The following is a 22,533-nucleotide window of genomic DNA, read 5'->3' as shown; positions in this document are numbered from 1 at the left end:
AGTGTGGGATCCTTACCAGGTGGGATTGACAGAGGACATCGAAAGGGTGCAAAAAGGGCAGCACGTTTTGTATTTTCACGTAATAGGGGAGAGAGTGTGGCAGATATGATAAGCGAGTTGGAATGGAAGTCATTAAAGCAAAGACGTTTTTCGTTGCGGCGAGATCTATTTACGAAATTTCAGTCACCAGCTTTCTCTACCGAATATGAAAATATTTTGTTGACCCCAACCTACATAGGTAGGAATGATCATAAAAATAAAATAAGAGAAATCAGAGCTCGAACAGAAAGGTTTAGGTGTTCGTTTTTCCCACGCGCTCTTCGTGAGTGGAATGGTAGAGAGATAGTATGATTGTGGTTCGATGGACCCTCTGCCAAGCACTTAAATGTGAATTGCAGAGTAATCATGTAGATGTAGATGTAGATGTAGAAGTAACATCTATTCGTGTATGAAAATTATAGAGACGGCCATCTTCAAATGTGGTACATGTTTGTAGCAAGTAATATGAAATCGTATTAAGGCTGTTTTAATAAAAGAAAACTGATGTTGAAAATATTTAGTAAAGATCTGTGATCGTGTTTAGTATTGTAGTTATTGTTATTAATTAATGTAATGAACTAACTTATGTCGGTTACTAACTAATAATAATATCGATTGAGGAAAGGTTGGTAAACTAGCTAGTAAGGGAAAGGTACCCAATGCATAGTTTCTGCCCTGAAGAGCGCTGCTGTCTGTCGAGAAATGGTGACACTAGTTCTAATACCAGGGCTATTCGGAAAGTAATGTATGATCGTTCACGAAATGGAAGTCATTGTGGAAATCAAATTATTTGCAATAGTGTGTTACATCTTTCAGCTACGTTTCTACATAGTCGCCACTCCGGCTTAGACGTTTGTTGTAGCATTGTACCAAATTTCCAATACCCTCGTCATAGAAGGCAGCCACCTTTGCTTTTCGCACTTCTCTACGCTCGTCTACAGCTCGTTATCTGTACCAAATGTTGTCTTCATAGCCAGTGGTTCGTGGGAGCAAAGATGAAACTCACGACGAGCTAATTACATGCTGTGTTGTTGGTGATCAAGCACTTCCCATCGTAAACGCTGCAGGAGAATCTTCATTGCCTCTGGAGAGTGCGGCCGACAACTGTCATGAAGAACGAAATGCATGACAGTTGTGTTATGCGGGCTGCACGACGTCAGGCGAAATCTTTCTCTGGGCGCTCATACTTTGTAGGAGACACTATTTTCGAGGCATCTTTATGTGTTCGCTGTGCGCTCAGAGTTGAAAAGAGCTACGTGCCGCATTTGACGGGCACACTAGAGACACTACCAAACACATCTGTGCAAAACTTCATCAGATTTTCGCAGTGGTTTCCGCTTCGCGACCTATAGGAACTTACTTTCCGAATAGCTCTAGTATGCATCGTCATAGTTGTCAGTGAGACTGACAGAGAAAACTTATTCCCTTATGTTTTAGTAAATACTTTCTTTTGAGTCAACTAATGTGAGAGATATATATCGTTCTTCTTACCTCACTTGTGTGATGAGCAATAATTTTTACAATATCAATGTTTAAACAATGTTTTTGGCCTACCAATGCAGTTACTTGTTACTCATTTCAGTTTTATAGTCTCTTCCTTCCGCACCCCCATGAACCATGGATCTTGCCGCCGGTGGGGTGGCTTGCGTGCGTCAGTGATACAGATAGCCGTACCGCTACAACGGAAGGGTATCTGTTGGAAAACCAGACAGACATGTGGCTCTTGAAGAGGGGCAGCAGCCTTTCCAGTAGTTGCAAGGGCAGCTGTCATACATTTCTTTAATCTCCTTATCTGCAGAGTTGGTTGAGATATAAACTTGTACGACTGTGGTGGGTGTTGGCTTCGTGTCTGCGATTGACTGACCTAGCCTTGTAACATCGACCAAATCGACCTTGCTGTGTTGTACTGCAAACGGCTGAAAGCAACGAGAAACTACAGCTGTAATTCTTCCCGTGCTCTGTGCTCTGTGCTTAAATGATGAGGGCATCTTCTTGAGTAAAATAGTCCAGAGACAAAATAGTCACCCGTTCTGATCTACAGGCGGTGATTACTCAGGAGGACGTCGTTATCAAGAGAAACAAAACTGGCGTTCTATGGATCGGAGAGTGAAATGTTAGATCCCTTAATCGGGCAGATAGGTTGAAAAATTTAGAAAGGGAAATGGATTGGTTGGTTAGATATAGTGGGTATTAGTGAAATTCGGTGGCAGGAGGAACAGGACTTCTGGTCAGGTGAATACAGGGCTATAAATACAAAACCAACTAGGGGTAATGCTAGAATAGATTTAATGATGAAGAAAAAAATAGGAAAACGGATTAGCTACGACGAACAGCATAGTGAACGCTTACTGCAGCCAAGACAGACACTAGCTCTGCAGATGAGAAAATTGAAGAAATGTATGACGATATAAAAGAAATTTTTCAGATAATTAAAGGAGACGAAAACTTAATAAGACAGATATTTAGGGGCCAGATTTTAAATTTTAAGATATATCCAGGGCTAGATGTGGACTCTGACCACAATTTATTGGTTTTGAACTATAGATTAAAAATAAAGGTACTGCAAAAAGGTGGGAATTTAAGGAGATGGGACCTGGATAAACTGAAAGACAGGGTTGTAGCCCATCCCCGATGCTATTCAATATATACACTGAGAAAGCACTAAAGGAAACCAAAGAATATGTAAGAGAAGGAATTTAAGTTCAGGGGGAAGAAATAAAGACTTTCAGATTTGCCCATGACAATGTAATTCTGTCAGAGACAGAAAAAGACTTGGATAACCAGTGAACGCAATGGATAGTGTCTTGAAACGTGGATATAATAATGAACATCAACAAAAGCAAAACAAGGATAATGGAATTTAGTCGAACTAAATCAGGTGAATGTGAGGGAATTAGACTACGAAATGAGACATTTTAAGCAGTAGATGAGGTTTGTTATTTTGGCAGTTAAATAACAGTTGATGGTGGAAGTAGAGAGGATATAAAATGTAGACTGGAAATGGCAATGAAAACGTTAGCGATTGATAGGGCAAATTCTGAGACACCAAGGGATCACCTATGTAGTATTGGAGGGAAGTGTTTGGAGTAAAATAGTAGAGGGAGACAAAGAAATGAATACACTAAGCAGATTCAGAAGGATGTAGGTTACAGTAGTTATGCAGCGACGAAGAGGTTCGCGTAGGATAGAGCAGCATGGAGAGCTGCAACAAAGTTGTTTTCGGACTGGAGACCACAACAACAACAGTCTCTTCCGCGAACCAGCAATGCGATATGAAGCCGGTCGGGAAAAGTAGCGAAGTTGTTCACTCCAGTAATAGTTAGTTATAATCAGAAACATGCTTAACACAAAGGATGGAACTGACTTCTATCATCCACCATTCTATCCCTTCGTAACAATTATGAATTATTTGCTCTATATGACTTAAAACGGTCTCTGTTCTGTTATATTTGCATAATACAAAAGTCCTATTAGAATGAATCTTCTGCAGCCAATTGGTATAATTTCATATACTAGGGTACCAAGGCGGTTAGCAAAATATGTCCGCGAATCAGAACAATAAGCACGGAATCTTGTTGCCACGGTCCTGGCCACAGTGTCAGCTTCGATGCGGAAAACTGGTCATTGTTTAATCCTTCGGAAAAATGCAAGTAGTTTCATTTTGTTTCTCTTTAGCCTGGGTGTCGTCCTACAACGTCAATTAAGCAGAAAAATTTGACGACAGCTGTGCTAGATTGACAGAAAACACTACACAGCGGTTGGGTGGGAAACTCACTCCGCACCAGCCTTATCCATTTTACCTTGTGCCCTCTGATTTTCCCATTTTCCTCTCTCTATCGAAAATTGTTGGACTTCCTTCTAAATGGAAATGAGCTCCAAACATGGATCGAGAAGTTCTTCGCCTCAAAACCACGTGATTTCTACAGCCGAGTAATCGAATAGTTACCCCAACGTTGGCAGAGTGTTGTAAATAGTGAAAGAGAACATGTTATTGATGCATCTTTGTGTTTATAAAAGTTATGGAATAACGCTACGAACATTGCATCCATCTCAACCATACAAAAAAATTAAGAGTGTGTTAGTAGGAGAGCCTATTGTTGTCAACACCAATTGAAGGAAATACACAATAAAGAAGGTAACGCAATCCAGAGTGCTAGCTGACGTACCACCCATTTCTGTCTGTGGATTTTGTGTCCATGTACTCGGTTTTTTCATACGAAATTTGTAGCCCTGTTCCGGCTGCAATTTCCTGGCTTCTTTTCTGTTATTTGTTATGATGGCTGTATCATCGGTAAAGGCCAGACATTTTATTTTGGTGGTTCTATTTTTGTGCCTCCCCATCTTTACCCCATTGACTCCTTTGTCCCGTGTCCTGATTATTTTCTCTAAAACAGCGTTAAATAAAATGGATGACGCGCCATATCCCTGCCTCTTTTCTGTCTTGATTTCGAACGGTTCCGAGATCTCTGCCATGAATTTCACTTTGAATTTTGTATTTGTTAATGTTCCCTGGGTTAGTTTTCCGGTCTTGTTGTCTACCTTCGTTTCTTCCAGTGTACTGAAAAGTGTTGGTCTATGGAGTCGTAGGCCTTCTTGAAATCAAGAAATGTTATTTTGACGTTTCTGGACTTTCTCGTTGTTAATATTGTTCTCAGACACCAGAAGTGAAAGTAATAACATAGGTACTTGGCACTTGAATATTATTGTGTTTCCGATAAATCTGTCTTCCATTTATCTTAAATCTATATTCATTTCATGGCTAAATAATAGGAAATAATTTACGTTTAACTATTTTATAGGATCTGCTTCTCATTAAAGGAAAAGGAGTCGAAATAGCGACAATGGAAGCGATGACGATCATAACAAGAGTGAAGTGTCACGATCAACATCCAAAAGTGACACTGAACAATTATCAAAAATACGTCTCACTGTAGCGGCCATTGTTCCTAATTCTCAGTCAACATTCCAACTAACTTGTATGTCCAAAGACGTTTCGAAAATTGCAGTAAAAAGTGAATGCAATGAAAAGCATCCGCGTATAACTTGCATTCACCCATTACGAAGCCAGTGTTCCTCTTTTCCCCAAAACAATTGCCAAATGCTCGGCATTTTTGGAACCAGTAACTAATGTCATGCAGTCTGAGTCTGTGACATGATCGCGGTGAATCCTCGACGTTGTCAGTAATGACCAAAAGAAAGCAGACAGAACAACTAGCGAATTACACTCATGCTCATAAATTAAGGATAACTGCAGAATGTGGTGGCACACAACGCAAAACTGGCGCTAATTCATAGGCACATAGGGAAAATACATGTGCTACAAAACGCCACTGTTTCCTACTCATGTATCCCGACATCAATATGGGATATGATCACCATGCACACAAACACAGGCCGCACAACAGATTGGCATACTCTGGATCAGGTGGTCGAGCAGCTGCTGGGGTAAAGCGATACGTCGATCGAGAGCATCCCAGATGTGCTCGATGGGGTTTATGTCTGCAGAGCAGGCAGGCCAATCCATTCTCCTGATATCTTCTGTTTCAAGGCAGCTCGATGGGGCCGTGCGTTATCATCCATCCGGAGGAAGGTGGGACCCACTGAACCCCTGAAAAGGCGGACAAACTGGTGCAAAATGACATCCCGATACACCTGCCCTGTTACAGTTGCTCTATCAAAGACATGGAGGGTGTACGTGGACCGATCATAAACCCATGCCACATCATCAAACCACGACCTCCATACAGGTCCCTTTCAAGGACTTCAGGGGTTGGCATCTGGTTCCTGGTTCATGCCAGATGAAAAACCGGCGAGAATCACTGTTCAGACTATACCTGGACTCGTCCGTGAGCATAACCTGGGACCACTGTTCCAATGACCATGTACTGTGTTCTTGACACCAGGCTTTACGGGGTCTCCTGTGGCCAGGGGTCAGTGGAATGCACCTTGCAGGTCTCCGGAGGAATAAACCATATCTTTTCAGTCGTCTATAGACTGTTTGCCTGGAGACAACTGTTGCAGTGGCTGCGGTAAGGTCCCGAGCAAGGCTACCTACAGTACTTCGTAGCCGTCTACTGGCACTGATGGTGATGGTTCAAATGGTTCTGAGCACTATGCGACTTAACATCTGTGGTCATCAGTCGCCTAGAACTTAGAACTAATTAAACCTAACCAACCTAAGGACATCACACACACATCCATGCCCGAGGCAGGATTCGAACCTGCGACCGTAGCAGTCACACGGTTCCGGACTGGTCGCCTAGAACCGCGAGACCACCGCGGCCGGCACTGATGGTGAGATATCGGTCTTCTTGTGGTGTTGTACACTGTGGACGTCCCGTACTGTAGTGCCTGGACACGTTTCCTCTCTGTTAGAATCGTTGCCATAATCTTGAGATCACATTTTGTGGCACACGGAGGGCCCGTGCTACGACCTGCTAGCTTTGACCAGCCTCCAGTCGCCTTAGTATTTACGCCTCAGAACGTCATCAATATGTGTTCTTTGAGCCATTTTCAACACACAGTTACCATTAGCACGTCTGACAACGTCTGCACACTTCGTGGCTGCAATGTACACTGACATGCACCAACATACCTCTGTGTATGTGGACTGCTGCTGGCGCCACCGTGCGACGACCGCAGGTCAAATGCACCCCATGGCCATACCCCAAGGTGAGTTAAACCCGCAAACCACCCACCAGAGCGTTGTTTCACCATGTATCAGCATTATCCTTAATTTATGATCGTGATAGAAAAGCACATGCCACTGCAGAGAAACTGAAAATACAAATTACTGTTTCACATTTTGCTTGTAAAGAAAAATTCAGAAGTAAGTTTTGCTCTCATTAAACTACAACCCTTGAATATGAGCAAGACTAATAAAACAGAATTTCGTAAAAATACAGAACAGTTTAAAAAAATTATGGTTTGGATGATATTGCCAAAGAACTGAACAATTTATGGAGGAAAAAAAGCACCTAACGCTAAATTAAGGGACACAGAAGTCGTTGACCTGTTTATCGAGGCCAATATCTTCCCCGCCCCCACACACACCAACACATACACACACACACACACACACACACACACACACACACACACACATTCTGTGTACAACAGTTAGTGTGGGATTCTTCAGTACGCTTCACAGAGAGGAGATATGGCTTAGAAGTACTATGGGAAAAAGGCTCACTGCATTGCGCCTGATGAGCGTACACCGAAATTACGTAAAAGAAACCGGCGAGATGTTAGAAAAGATGTAACTGACAAATCTGCGGCAAATCTGAGACGATTAATACTAAATTAAGATACTGTGTTGTTATGCAAATGCATTCTTATGTTTAAAATGTTTTTTTTAAAGCAGTTTATCACTGGATTTCTGTTGTATTTATTTATAAATGCTGCCTGTTGTTCCTGCTGACTGTTCCTTGAGACTAATATGACCTGCCACCCGATGTGGCCGTGAGGTTCTAGGCGCTTCAGTCTGGAATCGCTACGGTAGCAGGTTCAAATCCTGCTTCGGGCATGGACGTGTGTGATATCCTTAGGTTAGTTACGTTTAAGTAGTTTTAAGTTCTAGAGGACTGATGACCTCAGAAGTTAAGTCCCATAGTGCTGAGAGCCATTTGACCTGCCACCCCCACACCCACACCCACCCCTCCGTCCATCCAAGATCCTGGTTGCGTTCTTGCTCAATTCTTAAATTCATCACCAATCCCGATGTTAAATTTCTTGCTGTTCTCATTTCTGCTACTTCTCATTACTTTCGTCTTTCTTCGATTTACTCTCAGTCCATGTTCAGGACTCATTCGACTGTTCATTCCAGTCAGCAGATTCTGTAATTCTTCTTCACTTTCACTGAGAATAGCAATGTCATCAGCAAATCTTATCATTGGTATCCTTTCACTCTGAATTTTAATTCCATTCTTGAACCTTTTTTCATTTCTGTTACTGCTTTTTCGATGTACAGATTGAACAGTAGAGGCGAAAAACTACACCCCTGTTTTACACCGTTTTTAATCCGTGCACTTCGTTCTTGGTCTTCCAGTCTTAATGTTCCCTCTTAGCTCTTGTACATGCTGCACATCACCCGTTTACCCCTACAGCTTACCCTAAGTTTATTAGAATTTCGGACATCTTGCACCATTTGACATTGTATATATAAAACATTCTCGGACTTCTTGGGGTAAAACCTCGAGATTTCGATTACCTCCATCGTATTCGTCAGGAACAACTGACTGTCAAAATTGCTGAAGTGGTGGCCACCACATGGAGGTAATCGTCGAAATCTCGAGGTTTTATCCTGAACTGACGCGGCAAGAAGTCCAAGAATGTTTTAAACAACAGTACGGTCAGAATTGCCTCTATGGTGCCTTTACGTTTCGTAAAGTCAAACCCATCGTCATCAAACACGTGCTCAATTTTCTTTTCCATCTTCTTTATACTCGTGTTATTCTTCTCAGCAACTGGATACATGAGCTGTCAATCTGAATGTGGATAATTCGCGCACTTTTCGGCTCTTGTGTGGATGATGTTTTTCCGAAAGTCGGCTTGTATCTCGCCAAACTCATACATTCTACACACCAAAGTGAATAGTCGCTTTGTTGTCATTTCCCCGAATGATTTTAGAAATTCTGATGAAATGTTATCCATCCCTTCTGCCTTATCCGATCTTGAGACTTCCAAAGCTCTTTTAAATTCTGATTCTAATACTGGGTACCATAACTCTTCAATATCGACTCCTGTTTCCTCTTCTGTCACCTCATAACACAAGTGTCCTCTCTCATAGAGGCCTTCAGTGTACTCTTGCCATCTATCTGCTACTTCCTCTGCATTTAATAGTGGAATTCCCGTAGCGCTCTTAATGTTACCTCTCTTGCTTTTAATTTTGCCGAAGGTTGTTTTGACTTCTCTGCACGCAGAGTCACGCCTCCTGACAATCATTTCTTTGTAGATTTGTTCGCGTTTTTCATGGAGCCGTTTCGCCTTAGCTCCCGACCCTTCCTGTTTATTTCATTCCAAAGTGACTTGTATTTCTGTATGCCTGAATTTCTCTGAAGATTTTTGTACTTCTCTCTATCGTCGAGCAATTGAAGTATTTCTTTTGTTACCCATAGCTTATTCGCAGTTACCTTCTGTGCACCTATGTTTTTCTTTACAGCTTATGTGATTGTCCTTTTAAGAGAACTGCCTACTGAGCTATTCCTTATTGCACTATCTGTAGCCTTGGGGTATCTCTTCGTTCCGTAGTACTTCCATCACTGAGGGATAAGCGATTAGAATTTTGGTCGAATGATTTAGTGTGGGAAAGCGATGAACTTAGAACGGCTGACACAGTAATGTCATTATAGAAGTAGAGCAGTCAGAATCCCGGTTCTGCAATTTTCTGTGGAAACAGGGTGGGCTATCGACAGAACAGCCATCTTGCCCCTCGAATAAGCGCTGTGGCTGATTTGAAACCTCGTGAGCTCAAGCTAGTTTGAGAACCTCTTCTAGAGTTGGATATTCCAACATCGGTGCTTGTGAACACTTGTAATGGTATAGAGAGAGCCGAATAATTACATCTCGCACATTAGAATCAACATACGACAGACTACAACTGGAATTAGTACACGTAACATGACATTTTCGGGAAGGACTTTGAATTTCAATGCCAGTTGCTGCCTAAGATTCATTAGACCGTATGAGACACTGAAAAATTTCTAATCTCTCTGCCACTACATGATATTTTTGTCCAGAATACGAAGAAACTAACATAAATGATTCTGACGGTTCCAAAGTTACTGGGTCTACTAAGAGGTCAAGTTTGAGTACCAAATTCAATAATTTAGAACTGTAGGCAGAATTCATACACATTACAGTGCTGTATGAGGAAAGTTAAACGCCTGGAACCGCATGGAGGGGCACTGGTTACAGCTGTCCCACCCCATCACTCAGCGTCTGTCTGAATAGGTAGACAGAAGCTACTCCGTCGGCGTGGCTTGTGACTTCATCCGCAGTTGCAAGTGGACCTGTTGCTGTTGAAGCTCTCGGTGCAGCTGTTGATATTATTGCTGGGTCGAAGTTTGTCGTTACTGAAAATGTGCTGAGTTCGAGTTCTGCGCCCTGACTGGAATCCGCATTGCCACTTTTGTACACAGTTATTGGGTTCCTGTATACCAAAGTGCACAGCTTTCATTAATTCACAATAAAACAACGACAGAACATGTTAAAACTTAACCTGAAAGAAGTGTTTCAGGGTGAGCGAGAAAACTTGATGGTAGAAGAATAGTACCAATGAGTTCGTAAGCCTCGCAAAGTGATTACGAGCACAGCAATCAGTAGTCCATATAGCAGTCCGTAATCCAGTCCAGTAGAGAACAGTCAGGTTCGAGTAGCATGTCCAGGGGACGACGTCAACAATCTCGGACACTGCATTTAAGGACGTTCTGGTCCCTAGGTGACGGGCCAGGTGATTCGCCGAGAGCGCTGCGTGTTCTGAGTACGAGTGACAAAATCGGACGTGCATCTGGCATTCGGCTGAAATCGGAAAGCGGGCATTTGTGGTGGGCTCTTTGTGTTGCCTGACAAATTTACGGAAGCATTATTAAGGATTCGATCACAGCTAAATATTTGTAACAAGCAAGACCATAAAACTGATTAATGCTCTTTTCATTCGCGGCTATTTACGCTGTGCTCTTAGGTTCCTACCTAACGACACACTCGAAAATCGCGACATATTCCGAATAAACAGCAAATTATTAGCGAGAAGTAAGATTATAAACATCGTTACCCATCGTTTTACTCTCATCAGTTTAAGCTGCACTGTTAGGGTCCTGCATAACCACACCACCAGAAATCGCGACATATTCGAAAACACACAGCAAAATACATACATCAAAAAAAGTTTTGCATCACCTCGTTTCCGAGAGTTCCGGAACCTGTACAGAAAATTGGAATATAGATCAACATAAACATCATTTACGCCCTTTTTACTGCTCATGAAAACCACACATTGCATGGTGTACCACCGTACTGCGACACCTTCAGAGGTGGCCGTCCAGACTGCTCTACACACCAGGACCTCTAATATCCAGTAGCGCGTCCTCTTCGTCCTCTTGTATTGATGCGATGCTTACCTGCATTCGTCGTGGCATACTATCCGCATACTATCCACAAGTTCATCAAGGCCCTGTTGATCCAGACTGTCCCACACCTCAACGGCGATTCGGCGTAGATCCCTCACAGTGGTTGGTGGGTTACGTCGTACACATTCAGCCCTTTTCAATCTATTACAGGCATGTTCGATAGGATTCATGTGTGGAGAACATGCTGGCCACTCTCGCCGAGCGATGTCGTTATCCTGCAGGAAGTCATTCTTAAAATATGCACGATGGGGCGCGAATTGTTGTCCATGAAGACGAATGCCTCGCCAATATGCTGCCGATACGGTTGCACTTTCGGTCGGAGGATGGCATTCACGTATCGTACAACCGTTACGGCGCCTTCCACGACCGCCACATAATGCCAAACAGCAGGGAACCTCCACATTGCTGCACTCGCTGGACAGTGTGTCTAAGGGCTTCATCCTGACCGGGTTGCCTCCAAACGCGTCTCCGACGATTAGCTGGTTGGAGGCATATGCGACACTCATCGATGAAGAGAACGTGACGCCAATCCTGAAAGTCCACTCGGCATGTTGTTGGGCCCATCTGTACCGCGCAGCATGGTGTCCTGGTTGCAAAGATGGACCTCGCCATGGACGTTGCGCACAGTTTGAGTCGTAACACGACGTTCTGTGGCTGCACGAAAAACATTGTTCAACATGGTGGCGTTGTTGTCAGAGTTCCTCCGAGCCATAATCCGTAGGTAGCGGTCATCCACTGTAGTAGTAGCCTAAGGGCGGCCTGAGCGAGTCATGACATCGACAATTCCTGTCTCTCTGCATCTCCTCCATGTCCGAACAACATCGCTTTGATTCACTTCGAGACGCCTGGACACTTTCCCTGTTGAGAGTCCTTCCTGGCACAAAGTAACAACGCGAACGCGATCGAACCGCGGTACTGACCGTCTAGGCATGGTTGAATTACAGACAACACGAGCCATGTACCTCCTTCCTGGTGGAATGACTGGAATTGATCGGCCGTCGGACCCGCTCCATCTAATATGCGCTGGTCATGAGTGGTTGTTTACATCTTCAGGCGGGTTTAGTGACATCTCCGAACAGTGTCTGTGATACAATATCCACACTCAACATCTGTCTTCAGGAGTTATGGGAATCAGGGTGATGTAAAACTTATTTTGATGTGTGTATTTGTGACAAGAAGGAATATGCACATCGTTGCTGCTCATTTTACTTAAGAAAAGTTTAAGCTATACTCTTAGATTTCTGCCGATGCATACCCTCGTATAATCGCGATATACGTACTCGGAAAAAAGGTCAAATATTTGAGAAAAGAAGGAATATAAATGCCACTGTTAATTGTTCGGTCGCAGCAACTTTATCTTTCGTTTTTTAGTCAAAGTGAAGACACAAACTGGAAGGAACTCATAACTTAGAGAGCACACTCTTTTACATCGCGTACTGCAGAACATACTTTTGTTACGAAAATAAGAAACTCCCAGACTGGGTTACAAACGTGAAGAAAGAAGAAATCGTCATTCTTTCCGTTTTCCGTCGTCCTTAATAACTTCAAAGTTCATGGAGCTATGTTCAGTCTTTGCAGCTATCCGCAGGGACTGATGATCTAGTCGTTTTGTCCCTTTAATTATCCAACCAACCAACTGTCCATACTACATTTTCTTAAAACTTTAACAAAAGATATGTTATTAAGAGGGAGGGGTGCTAGGGCAGCACATGCAGTTGTGCAAAGCCATTGTGCCAGAGAAGCGTAGTTGTTAGCACACCTGCCTACTGGGCAAGAGACGTGTGTTCGAAACCTGGCCGTGGTACAAATTTCCTTCCGTTACTTCAGTCTCCACATATACGTCAGAGATGTTGGAGATTTGAAAAGGAGTCTGGAACCATATAGTTTCCCCTGATTTTGAAGATTAGTTGAACAGAGTGGACAGTGTCTCGGGAAGAGGTTATAAGACGAACAGCCACAAAAGAAAACAGAAATAATTGTGTGTTGTCGATTAAAACCAGGTGATGCTGAGGAAACTAACTTAGGAAATGAAACTCTTTTTGCTATTCGGATAGAATAGTCACTGACGATGGCAGAAGTATCGATGTTAGAAAATGCAGACTGACAACAGCATAAAAACATGCCTGGAGAGGAGAAACGTGTTAGCATTCATTCTAAACGTGAGTATTATGAAGCCTCTTCGGAAAGTATTTGTCTGGAGAGTAGTGTTGCATGAAAATCAAACGTGGACGATAAAAACTACAGACAAGAAGTGAACAGAAACTTTTGAAATTTGATGCTACAAAAGAGTGCAGAAGATAAAAACGAGTAGATCGGATAATTAGTGGAGGTATAACTTCGAAATAGGGAGAAAACAACTATTTGTTGCGGCAAGGTCTTTTCACGAAATTTCAAGCACAACTTTCTCCTCCGAATATGATAAGATTTTGTTGATTCCTATCTCCAGAGGGAGCGTTAATCGGTCGAGTAGTATCTTGAAAGTGGTTATATGAACCGTCTGCCAAGCACTTAGGAGGGAATTGCAGATTATTCCTGTAGATGCCAATGTAGGTGACGAATTCGCAAAAGGAAGAGATAGACTGGTAGGTCACATCGTGAAGCAGCAAGGAATGGTTAGCTGGGTAGTGAAGGGGAGTAGAGAAACGAGGAAGGGGGGTGGGACAGTGCTTTAATACAAAAAACAGATTGGAATGGATAAAGGAGTAGTAGTGACGCAGATATGAAAATCACAGCACCTTTTCAGTGCAGTATTGGATGGATCTTTGGTGTGACGTCATAAGCGAGTGACTGCGTGTGAGATCGCTCTCCAAGTTTTTATATATTTTTAGGTTTCAGATACATATTTTAACGGTTTTTGTGATAATATTTTCTATGTAAGTGACTTATTAGTGGTTTCTTCATTCACCTCTGCCTTTCTTGTGTTGTGACCTGATATTTGTGAGTGTTTCGTATCGAGCAACGTAACCTCTTACCTGTGTTTACGCCGGCAGCGGTGGTCTCGCGGTTCTAGGCGCGCAGGCCGGAACCGGGCGACTGCTACGGTCGCAGGTTCGAATCCCGCCTCGGGCATGGATGTGTGTAATGCCCTTAGGTTAGTTAGGTTTAAGTAGTTCTAAGTTCTAGGGGACTGATGACCACAGCAGTTGAGTCCCATAGTGCTCAGAGCCATTTGAACCATTTTTAAACCTGTGTTTACATTCCGCGCTGACCGGTTGCAGCTGTAGCTGCGCATCGAAAGCTAAGTACTAATTAATTGTTTGTGTATAGTGGTTTATTTATATAAAATAGCTCTGCAAGATCCATGAGTTATTTTATATTAACGTGACAAACCCTAATTTTAGGGCTATATTTATTTTTGACACATGTATCTATGCCGACAAGTGTAAAAACGGCGATGGTACATTAGTCCTTACTAATGTAAAATTGTTACCTTCTGAAAAAGACAAATTTATATTTGTCGAAACCTAGGTAAAGAATTTCTTTATCCATTGCAAACTGGTCGGCTGTTTATAATTTTATTACAGTAAAAAGGGATAAAAACGGCATACAAATTTCGAAAAGTGAGGACTTAAAGAAAGTAAGGTGAACTGGAGGCTTACCTGTCAGTGAAATGCGCGAAGTCAGAGACAAGGATTTTATTGATGAGTTCGACATCTTTCACCATGAGACAAGGTGTCATCATAAGGTAGAATCCTCCGAAAGGCACGTCGCCGAGCTCCTGGTATATCCTGTGGATACATGTGGGCAGCGACTCCTGGGCGAAGAGGGCGCGACGAGCACTGCCGAAGAGGAGTTCACTTTTCACGCACGGAACGCCGAGTCTCTTCCAGTAGTTATTTACAGACGACAAATACACATACAACAGAGCAATAACCACTGTTAAAATCAAGAGCGTTGTCCACAAACTGTCTGACCACAACATCTTTACGAGTTTTATAAGAGACGACGAACTGGAGCACGCAAGAAGTCGCAACTCTAGGTCTCAAGTCTGATGTGCACCTGCCCTCTCGCCAATACTTGACAGTAGAGGTACCGCTGCTGCGTCAGCAACCCACTAAATAACAGCTGAGAGCTCATAACTTTCTCGGTGAATCACAGATGCGGTCGGAGCACCAGTCTGTGTTGTCGCCGATGACCCGGAGAAGCCATGCAGCCGCCTGCACGTGGTGTGTGTATCGTCGATGCTCGTGGGCCCCGCCATAGCAGACGATATCTAGCCCTGCACCGCGTGTGCACTGCGCATCTCCTGGGCGGACACTGGCGCCTCTCGCTGCTAACTCGCAGATAACGACACGTCATGTAATCCGACCTTGCTCTTACGCAACAGCCGTCTGGTCTCCTGACAGGCAGGGCTGTTGTTGTAGGCTCTACCCGAAAACTGAAGCCTCTTCATTTCTGCATAATTGCTGCAACCGACATCCATTTGAACCAGCGAATCGAATTGGCTTGTTGTCTCTCTACAGTTTTTACCCCCCCCCCCCCCCCGTAGTCCCCCCTCATCCCCCCCCCCCCCCCGCCCCGGCCCGCCCAGAACGTTTTCCTACAGTAGAAACTGACGCTTCTGCGATGTCTCAGAATGTGACCTACACTACTGGCCATTAAAATTGCTACACCAAGAAGAAATGCAGATGATAAACAGGTATTCATTGAACAAATATATTATAATAGAACTGGCTGACTGCAATTTGGGTGCATGGATCCTGAGAAATCAGTACCCAGAACAACCACCTCTGGCCTTAATAACGACCTTGTTACGCCTGGGCACTGAGTCAAACAGAGCTTGGATGGCGTGTACAGCAATAGCTGCCCATGCAGCTTCAACACGATACCGCAGTTCATCAACAGCAGTGATTGGCGTATTGTGACGAGCCAGTTGCTCGGAGAACATGCTGGCCAGGGCAGCAGTCGAACATTTTATGTATCCACAAAGGCCCGTACAGGACCTCCAACATGCGGTCGTGCATTATCCTGCTGAAAAGTAGGGTTTCGCATGGATCGAATTAAGGGTAGAGCCACTGGTCGTAACACATCTGAAATGTAACGTCCACTGTTCCAAGTGCCGTCAATGTGAACAAGAGGTGAGCTAGACCTGTAATCAATACCACCCCATACCATCACGCCAGGTGATACGCCAGTACGGAGATAACGAATACACGCTTCCCAATGTGCGTTCACCGCGATGTCGCCAAACACGGATGCGACCATCATGGTGTTGTAAACAGAACCTAGAGTCATCCCAAAAGATGATGTTTTACCATTCGTGTACCCAAGTTCGTCGTTGAGTACAACATCGCAGGCGCTCCTGTCTGTGATACGGCGTCAAGGGTAACTGCAGCCATGGTCTCCGAGGTGATAGTCCATGCTGCTGCAAACGTCGTCGAACTGTTCGTGCAGATGGTTGTTGTCTTGCAAACGTCCCCATCTGTTCACTCAAGGATCGAGACGTGGCTGCACGATCCGTTACAGCCGTGCGTGCGGATAAGATGCCTGTGATCTCGACTGCTAGTGATAAGAGGCCTTTGGGATCCAGCACGGCGTTCCGTATTACCCTCCTGAACCCACCGATTCCATATTCTGCTAACAGTCATTGGATCTCGACCAACGCGAGCAGCAATGTTGCGATACGATAAACTGCAATTGCTATAGTCTACAATCCGACCTTTATCAAAGTCGGAAACGTGATGGTAAGCATTTCTCCTCCTTACACGAGGCATCACAACAACGTTCCACCAGGCAACGTTGGTCAACTGATGTTTGTGTATGAGAAATCGGTTGGAAACGTTCCTCAAGTCAGCACGTTGTAGATGTCACCACCGGCGCCAACCTTGTGTGAATGGTCTGAAAAGCTAATCATTTGCATATCACAGCGTCTTCTTCCTCTCGGTTAAATTTTGCGTCTGTAGCAGCTCATCTTCGTGGTGTAGTAATTTTAATGGCCAGTAGTGTATCAAACAATCCCTTCTTTTATCCAAACTGAGCCATAACGATCATTTCTCTCCATTTCGTTTAGTACTTCTTCTTCAGTTTTGTTTATTTATTTATTTGAATATCAACCATTTTAAATGTAGTATGAATACGTCAAGAAATAATTTACAGAAAATACAGTAGCATATAAATGGAGAGAAAAATACAGTCGTATAAAGAAAAATATAGGAATATGTAAAACAATGAAAACGCTAGAGATAGCTAGACAGAGCTAGGATAGCTTCAGAAATTAGGGAAAACCACTGTCAGTTTGCCTATTATAAGTATACAATGATGGATGAAATGGATATAATTTCTTGTGAGTCTGAAAATTTGCTGTCATTCTGTCTTAGAGGTATATTTTCGGACCTTATGCTGGAAGAGACGTTCCTTTCTTTATTTATGTAAGCGCCCAGACAGTCATTAAGAGAGTCTTTAAGCTTATTATGCCTATTACAGTTATACAGAGACTACGACGTGACCCAGTCTGAGATAGTAACATCTCAGTGGCGACCGTGACAGGGCGGAAATTGCGGGCACTAATGAGGCTATAAAAGAAAGTCATTGACAAAAACCAAGACGTACAAGACGAGAAGATACGTCCTAAAGAAAGAAGACATCCGGAAGAAAGAAGACGCAAGCAAGAAGACGAAGTGAAAGCTGTTAACGAATGGTCAAGAAAATAAGAAGCCTCTAGAGGGGCAGAGAAGGTTTCTTTGTACAGGTGTGGTCTTTCCGAGTCGAAGAACCGCGCTATCGGCAACAACGAGCAGTCGCCCACATCACGAAGTGGTGCTGCAGCAGCATGCATCTGACACAGAGCTACTCGCAGAGGAACGCAGAGCAACTTGCAGGCGAAGCAGAGCAACTCACAGCCAATTTAGTGCTACAAGACAGCCGAAACACATCGTCGCCCAAATCAGTACTGATCAACAGCCTCGCAGCGACTCATCCCAGCGTAGATAATAAATAGGTACGGTGAATGTTCTTTAAAAGGCGTGGGCGATCGTGGTAACACTGTTTCACGGATTACTGAGAGCAAACTGAATCGATGCGGTTTATATACATTAACTGGTACTAGTAACTGTTATGATATTATGAAGACTTAATCGTTAGGTGGATCCTAAATTTAATACAAGATTTAGTCAACATAATAATTGTAATTCTTCAGTTTCTCCCGGCGTATTTGTTATTCGAACAGTTCACGGGTATACTGCAGGTTCATAGTGTCCAACGGGCACAATATGAACCGCCCGCCCTGAGGAGCTCAGTTCGTCAGCGCACCTGATGATGGCGACATGTCTGGTCGCCGAAATTTTGTGCCCGTTGGACACTATGAACCGGCAGTATACCCGTGGACTGTTCGAGCAACATAATAATTTACCGTGAAAGCTCTTTCATCACTGTCAGACAGTTCCAGGATATTAAGGAAATGTTAGTGTCCAATAAGACAGAAATTAATGATAAAATAAATGTAACTAATAATAAAAAGCGTCAGGCTGTTCCAGGACGGTGAAGGATATTAAGGAAATGTTAGTGACCAATGAGAGAGAAATTCATGATACAACAAATGTAACCTATAATAAAATAGATAATGGTTTGCAAGAAGTAAATTATCGTTTAGTCACAGGCCTTAAAGATGTGAACGTCATACTAACCAATAATAGCAATCAAATAAGTTCAAAGATGGAACTAGTTAATAATGAGGTTATTCAGGTCAACGAAAAGTCGGAGACTCATATTAAAGAGCCAAGATTAGAAACGGAGGATATTAAGAACTTTAAAGACATAATTTTCAGAAATAATAAAAGAGAACACAGCTAGGTTGGACGAACACATTTAAGAATCCCAGAACAGCAAAGAGCAAATGGCTAAAAAGATAGATAAATAGTCTGAGGAACCAAATACTTTGAAATTAAAGTCGCATGAAAAAGCAGACGAAAAATTTAATAAAGGTCAACAGTTTACTGAGGATCAGCTAAAAAAATTGCTGGAGGAAATTATAGTATCTTGGGGTAATTATGAAGCTATTAATGAGAAAAGGCAAGAGGAAAAATTCAAGGAAGTAGAAGATGCGGTAGAACAGTTGCAGGGTAAAGTATAAAACATTAAATTCAACGGGAAAGTGCCAGAATAGATTCAGAGCGCGTCCGAGAACAATTTAAAAATGGTATTCGATCATCAGCATGCGGAGAGGGTGACAGAGTAGGCAATGGAGGCTCAGAGGTCAGTAAAGAAAGTTCTGATGTATTCCGCCCTAAATCCCGAGAGTATGCTACACTTCCTAGTCCCTTACGCGTAAGGTTTAGTGGGTCTAAACATATTGAACAGTATAGAGGAATGATGAAGTAAGATCCAACTAATTACATGGTCAGACTTATATACAGCTAGCCAACGACGTAGTTTCTTTGTGTTTGAATAACACCAAGTAATATGAAAGTGATGACCTTCACTGTCACCTAAAACAAAATACCTAAGCCGGATCCATCATATACATTACTGATGATTCGAGAAGGTATTACAGTGCTTTTAATAAAGAAATAATAGTAATTAAAAATTTAATCTTTTGCAAAACAATAATTAATGCAAGTGCTTCAGTCTAGTAAGTAGTAATTTGAAACATATTTTTTGTTGCACTTTTTCATCGATAAATAAGTTTCCATTTTTATGCAACTGCAATCAGTCAGAAATGTGTGTTAAGGTCTTGAGCTAATATTAGTAGTAATTGCACAGTTTGATTTACAATACCTTTTAATGACTAACAATAAAAGCAACAGCTGTAAGAAACCAATTAGTCATTAAAATCATATCACGAACTTTGCCGTTCTTTTACAATCGAAATTTTGACTTTGCAAATTACGTAACTATAACTAATAGAAAGTGATTATCGAATGATGCTATATCACTGCGGTAAATTTTATGCTACATAACTGCATTCAGTAATGCATAAACATAAATAACGTTTACAGTAAAATTAAGGACAGTAAGCATCACAACGAATTTTACCATTTACTTAACTGTTTACTAGTGATGAGATTTTGTTCTGTGATTATCATTAACTGATTTCCATGAGCTGCAGTCTGATTTAAAGCTATTTGTTAACTGTGACATATCCATTTGAAATCACGCTAGAATAATATTTACCAATTATGTGCTTTTTTTCTCCTTGCTACGAAATCAAGCATTCTTACACCAGCTTTTCACCGTTAACAGACAGTGATTAAAATGACAGTAATTTTGCCCAAGTAGTAAGCTGTCGATCGTTAATTTTATTTGTTTCATTAACTAAACTTACAACATTTCTCAAATTTAACTTACTACTGTAATTCCGTCCAGCCAAATTGTGTACTCCTTTAACTGAGTTTTTACTTCTTGTTGACGTTGCTGTAAGTGCAGATCAATGGTGATTCGGTTATACTGCGCGTGTATACCACGGATTTCATTTATTCTTCGGAGTAGATGTCTTTCCCGCGCAGCGGGAACTTTACGTAGACGGTCCATTTAAGTCCTTATTAGCCAGAGATGTAGTGGGTGTTTTCTAAGTTCACTGAATCACTTGGTCAAAGCGACTGCTTGAAAAGACTGTCGAGTTGGCGTGTCAGAGTTGCAGTCAATGAGACAATGTGTATTCAGCGTCCACTGGTGGCGTGTATGCGCACTGCCTCCCGCCGGATACATAGAGTAGAAATATCTTTGCAATGAGCATTCGGATGCGTAGAACAGATTCTATTTTGTTAACATATATAGCAACCCTGGTGAAGAGATCTCGGGATGCCGCAGTTTGTCCGTAAAGTACCTTGTACATTTAGAATGTCATTACATCGCTAGCACAAGCAGATCCTCTTCGTAGGTGCTGTGGATTTGGTATAGACACTTCGTAAACATCATAACTTTTTGCATAATAAACCGGGCTCTTTATCCGCGAAGAGAAAAATGAAGAGGCATTTTTACTTCTTTGCGAGAAGTGCCCCAGCCCAGACGCACTCAGTTTTTGATATTTGGGGCAAACACCACTGTCTTTCGGTTTCATACGGAACTTTATCGTATTGTCGAGTCTGTTGTGGTAAATCTTTGCTGTGATAGCATCGAGAACGGCTTAATAGCAAGCCAGTGCCTTTAAAAGTGTCCCAATAAATACTGAATTTGCCGCATATTAACGTTTCTTCGTCGTTTTTTCTCCTGTTTTTGTATAGGGTCTATATATTTTCCTCTTTGCTATAGACTAGAGCACATTTTTGCTTAATGGTAACACTCCGATCTATTTACTTAGCGCATTTAATGCGCACACTTCCACAACTTTACAGACTGAGTAGAACGGAAAAAAAATCCAATCGCTGGTAAAATTACTACAAAGACACATGTATCCTAAACATTAAAAATACGTATAACACATTTGTCTGCTGCCACTCCCACGTCCCTCTCCCTCAATATTGTGTAGACTGCGTGAACTTAAGTACAGATGCCTCCATTACATTATAGATCCTCAGTGTCATGTGTTGAGGTGTAGACCATGAAACAACATGAAGGGAAGTGGACAGTCACACACATGAAGGAGTTTTATCGCATCTTGTATTTTATGCGATGCGATGACAATACTTTGAAGGTAATTCCAAAGAGGCAGCTGAATTTTACTTTGCTAACACACACGTGTGTGTGTGAGTGTATACGTATGTATGTGTGTGTGTCTGATTTTTAATTTTTGTTCCCCATTATTATGGTTCACATTCAACATTCAATCTGTTGATTTCTTATTGACTTACTTGCAAAGCAGAATATGCAACAAAGCTGTGAGGCTGCCAGTGTTGAAATACAAATAAATAAAGGAAGTGTTCTTTACCACAGCTTTCATATACTTCGCAGGTCTTTATTTCACATTGCTATTAGTATACTTTTGACTTCCTGTTTACTTTAAATTCTCTCTCTTTTTCATACACACACACACACACACACACACACACACACACACACACACACAGACACTACCCAACCGAGTGTGGAATATTTCATAAATATTTTTATTTTGACTAACAAAACTATTTCTTCATATTACACAGTACCCTTGGGATGTATATTTCAGTTTAAAACAAGCAAACTGACAATAAATTACCCAGATGTGTGCTATTAGAAATGCGTAAAAATGAAAAGGCCTAACTTCTGCCAGTATTTTTTTTAATTTACTGCTGTCAAAAGACGAGGCCATTTTTTTCTAGCTGTAAGTTTCTCGCCTTTTATGTGTACGAATGCCAAGAAATGAGTGCTGCATATATAAGACTTTGCTTGATAGTACTACACAATTTTCACACATAATACTAGATTTAAAACTTTTGTTCAAAAAGCAACCAGAACAACAAAACGGTATCAGCACGTCAAAGTATTCATACAATACCCATTTTTTCTCCTTTCA

The 22,533-nt window shown here is 42.2% G+C and overlaps 1 protein-coding gene across 6 annotated transcripts in view; it reads right to left on the bottom strand.

The window, feature by feature from the left end:
* Nucleotides 1-15,438, bottom strand: part of LOC126353792 (probable cytochrome P450 6a13) — a 96,805-nt gene extending 81,367 nt beyond the window's left edge. For 2 of the 6 annotated variants that reach the window (XR_007565205.1, XM_050002882.1), the window contains exon 1: nt 14,765-15,427. Coding sequence is in view for 4 of the 6 variants with exons in the window: in XM_050002882.1 (XP_049858839.1) it covers nt 14,765-15,087 (323 nt within the window). In the remaining 2 variants the exon portion in view is untranslated. Of the gene's footprint in view, nt 1-14,764 lie in introns of all 6 variants that reach the window. The other 4 variants (XM_050002884.1, XM_050002883.1, XR_007565206.1 and 1 more) reach the window with 3 other exon arrangements.
* Between the last annotated feature and the right edge of the window lie 7,095 nt (nt 15,439-22,533).

This window comes from Schistocerca gregaria, chromosome 3 (assembly GCF_023897955.1).
Source record: "Schistocerca gregaria isolate iqSchGreg1 chromosome 3, iqSchGreg1.2, whole genome shotgun sequence".
NCBI classification, from domain to species: Eukaryota; Metazoa; Arthropoda; class Insecta; order Orthoptera; family Acrididae; genus Schistocerca; species Schistocerca gregaria.
Note: the sequence above shows the minus strand (reverse complement) of the source record. Positions and strands in the feature narration are given on the sequence as shown.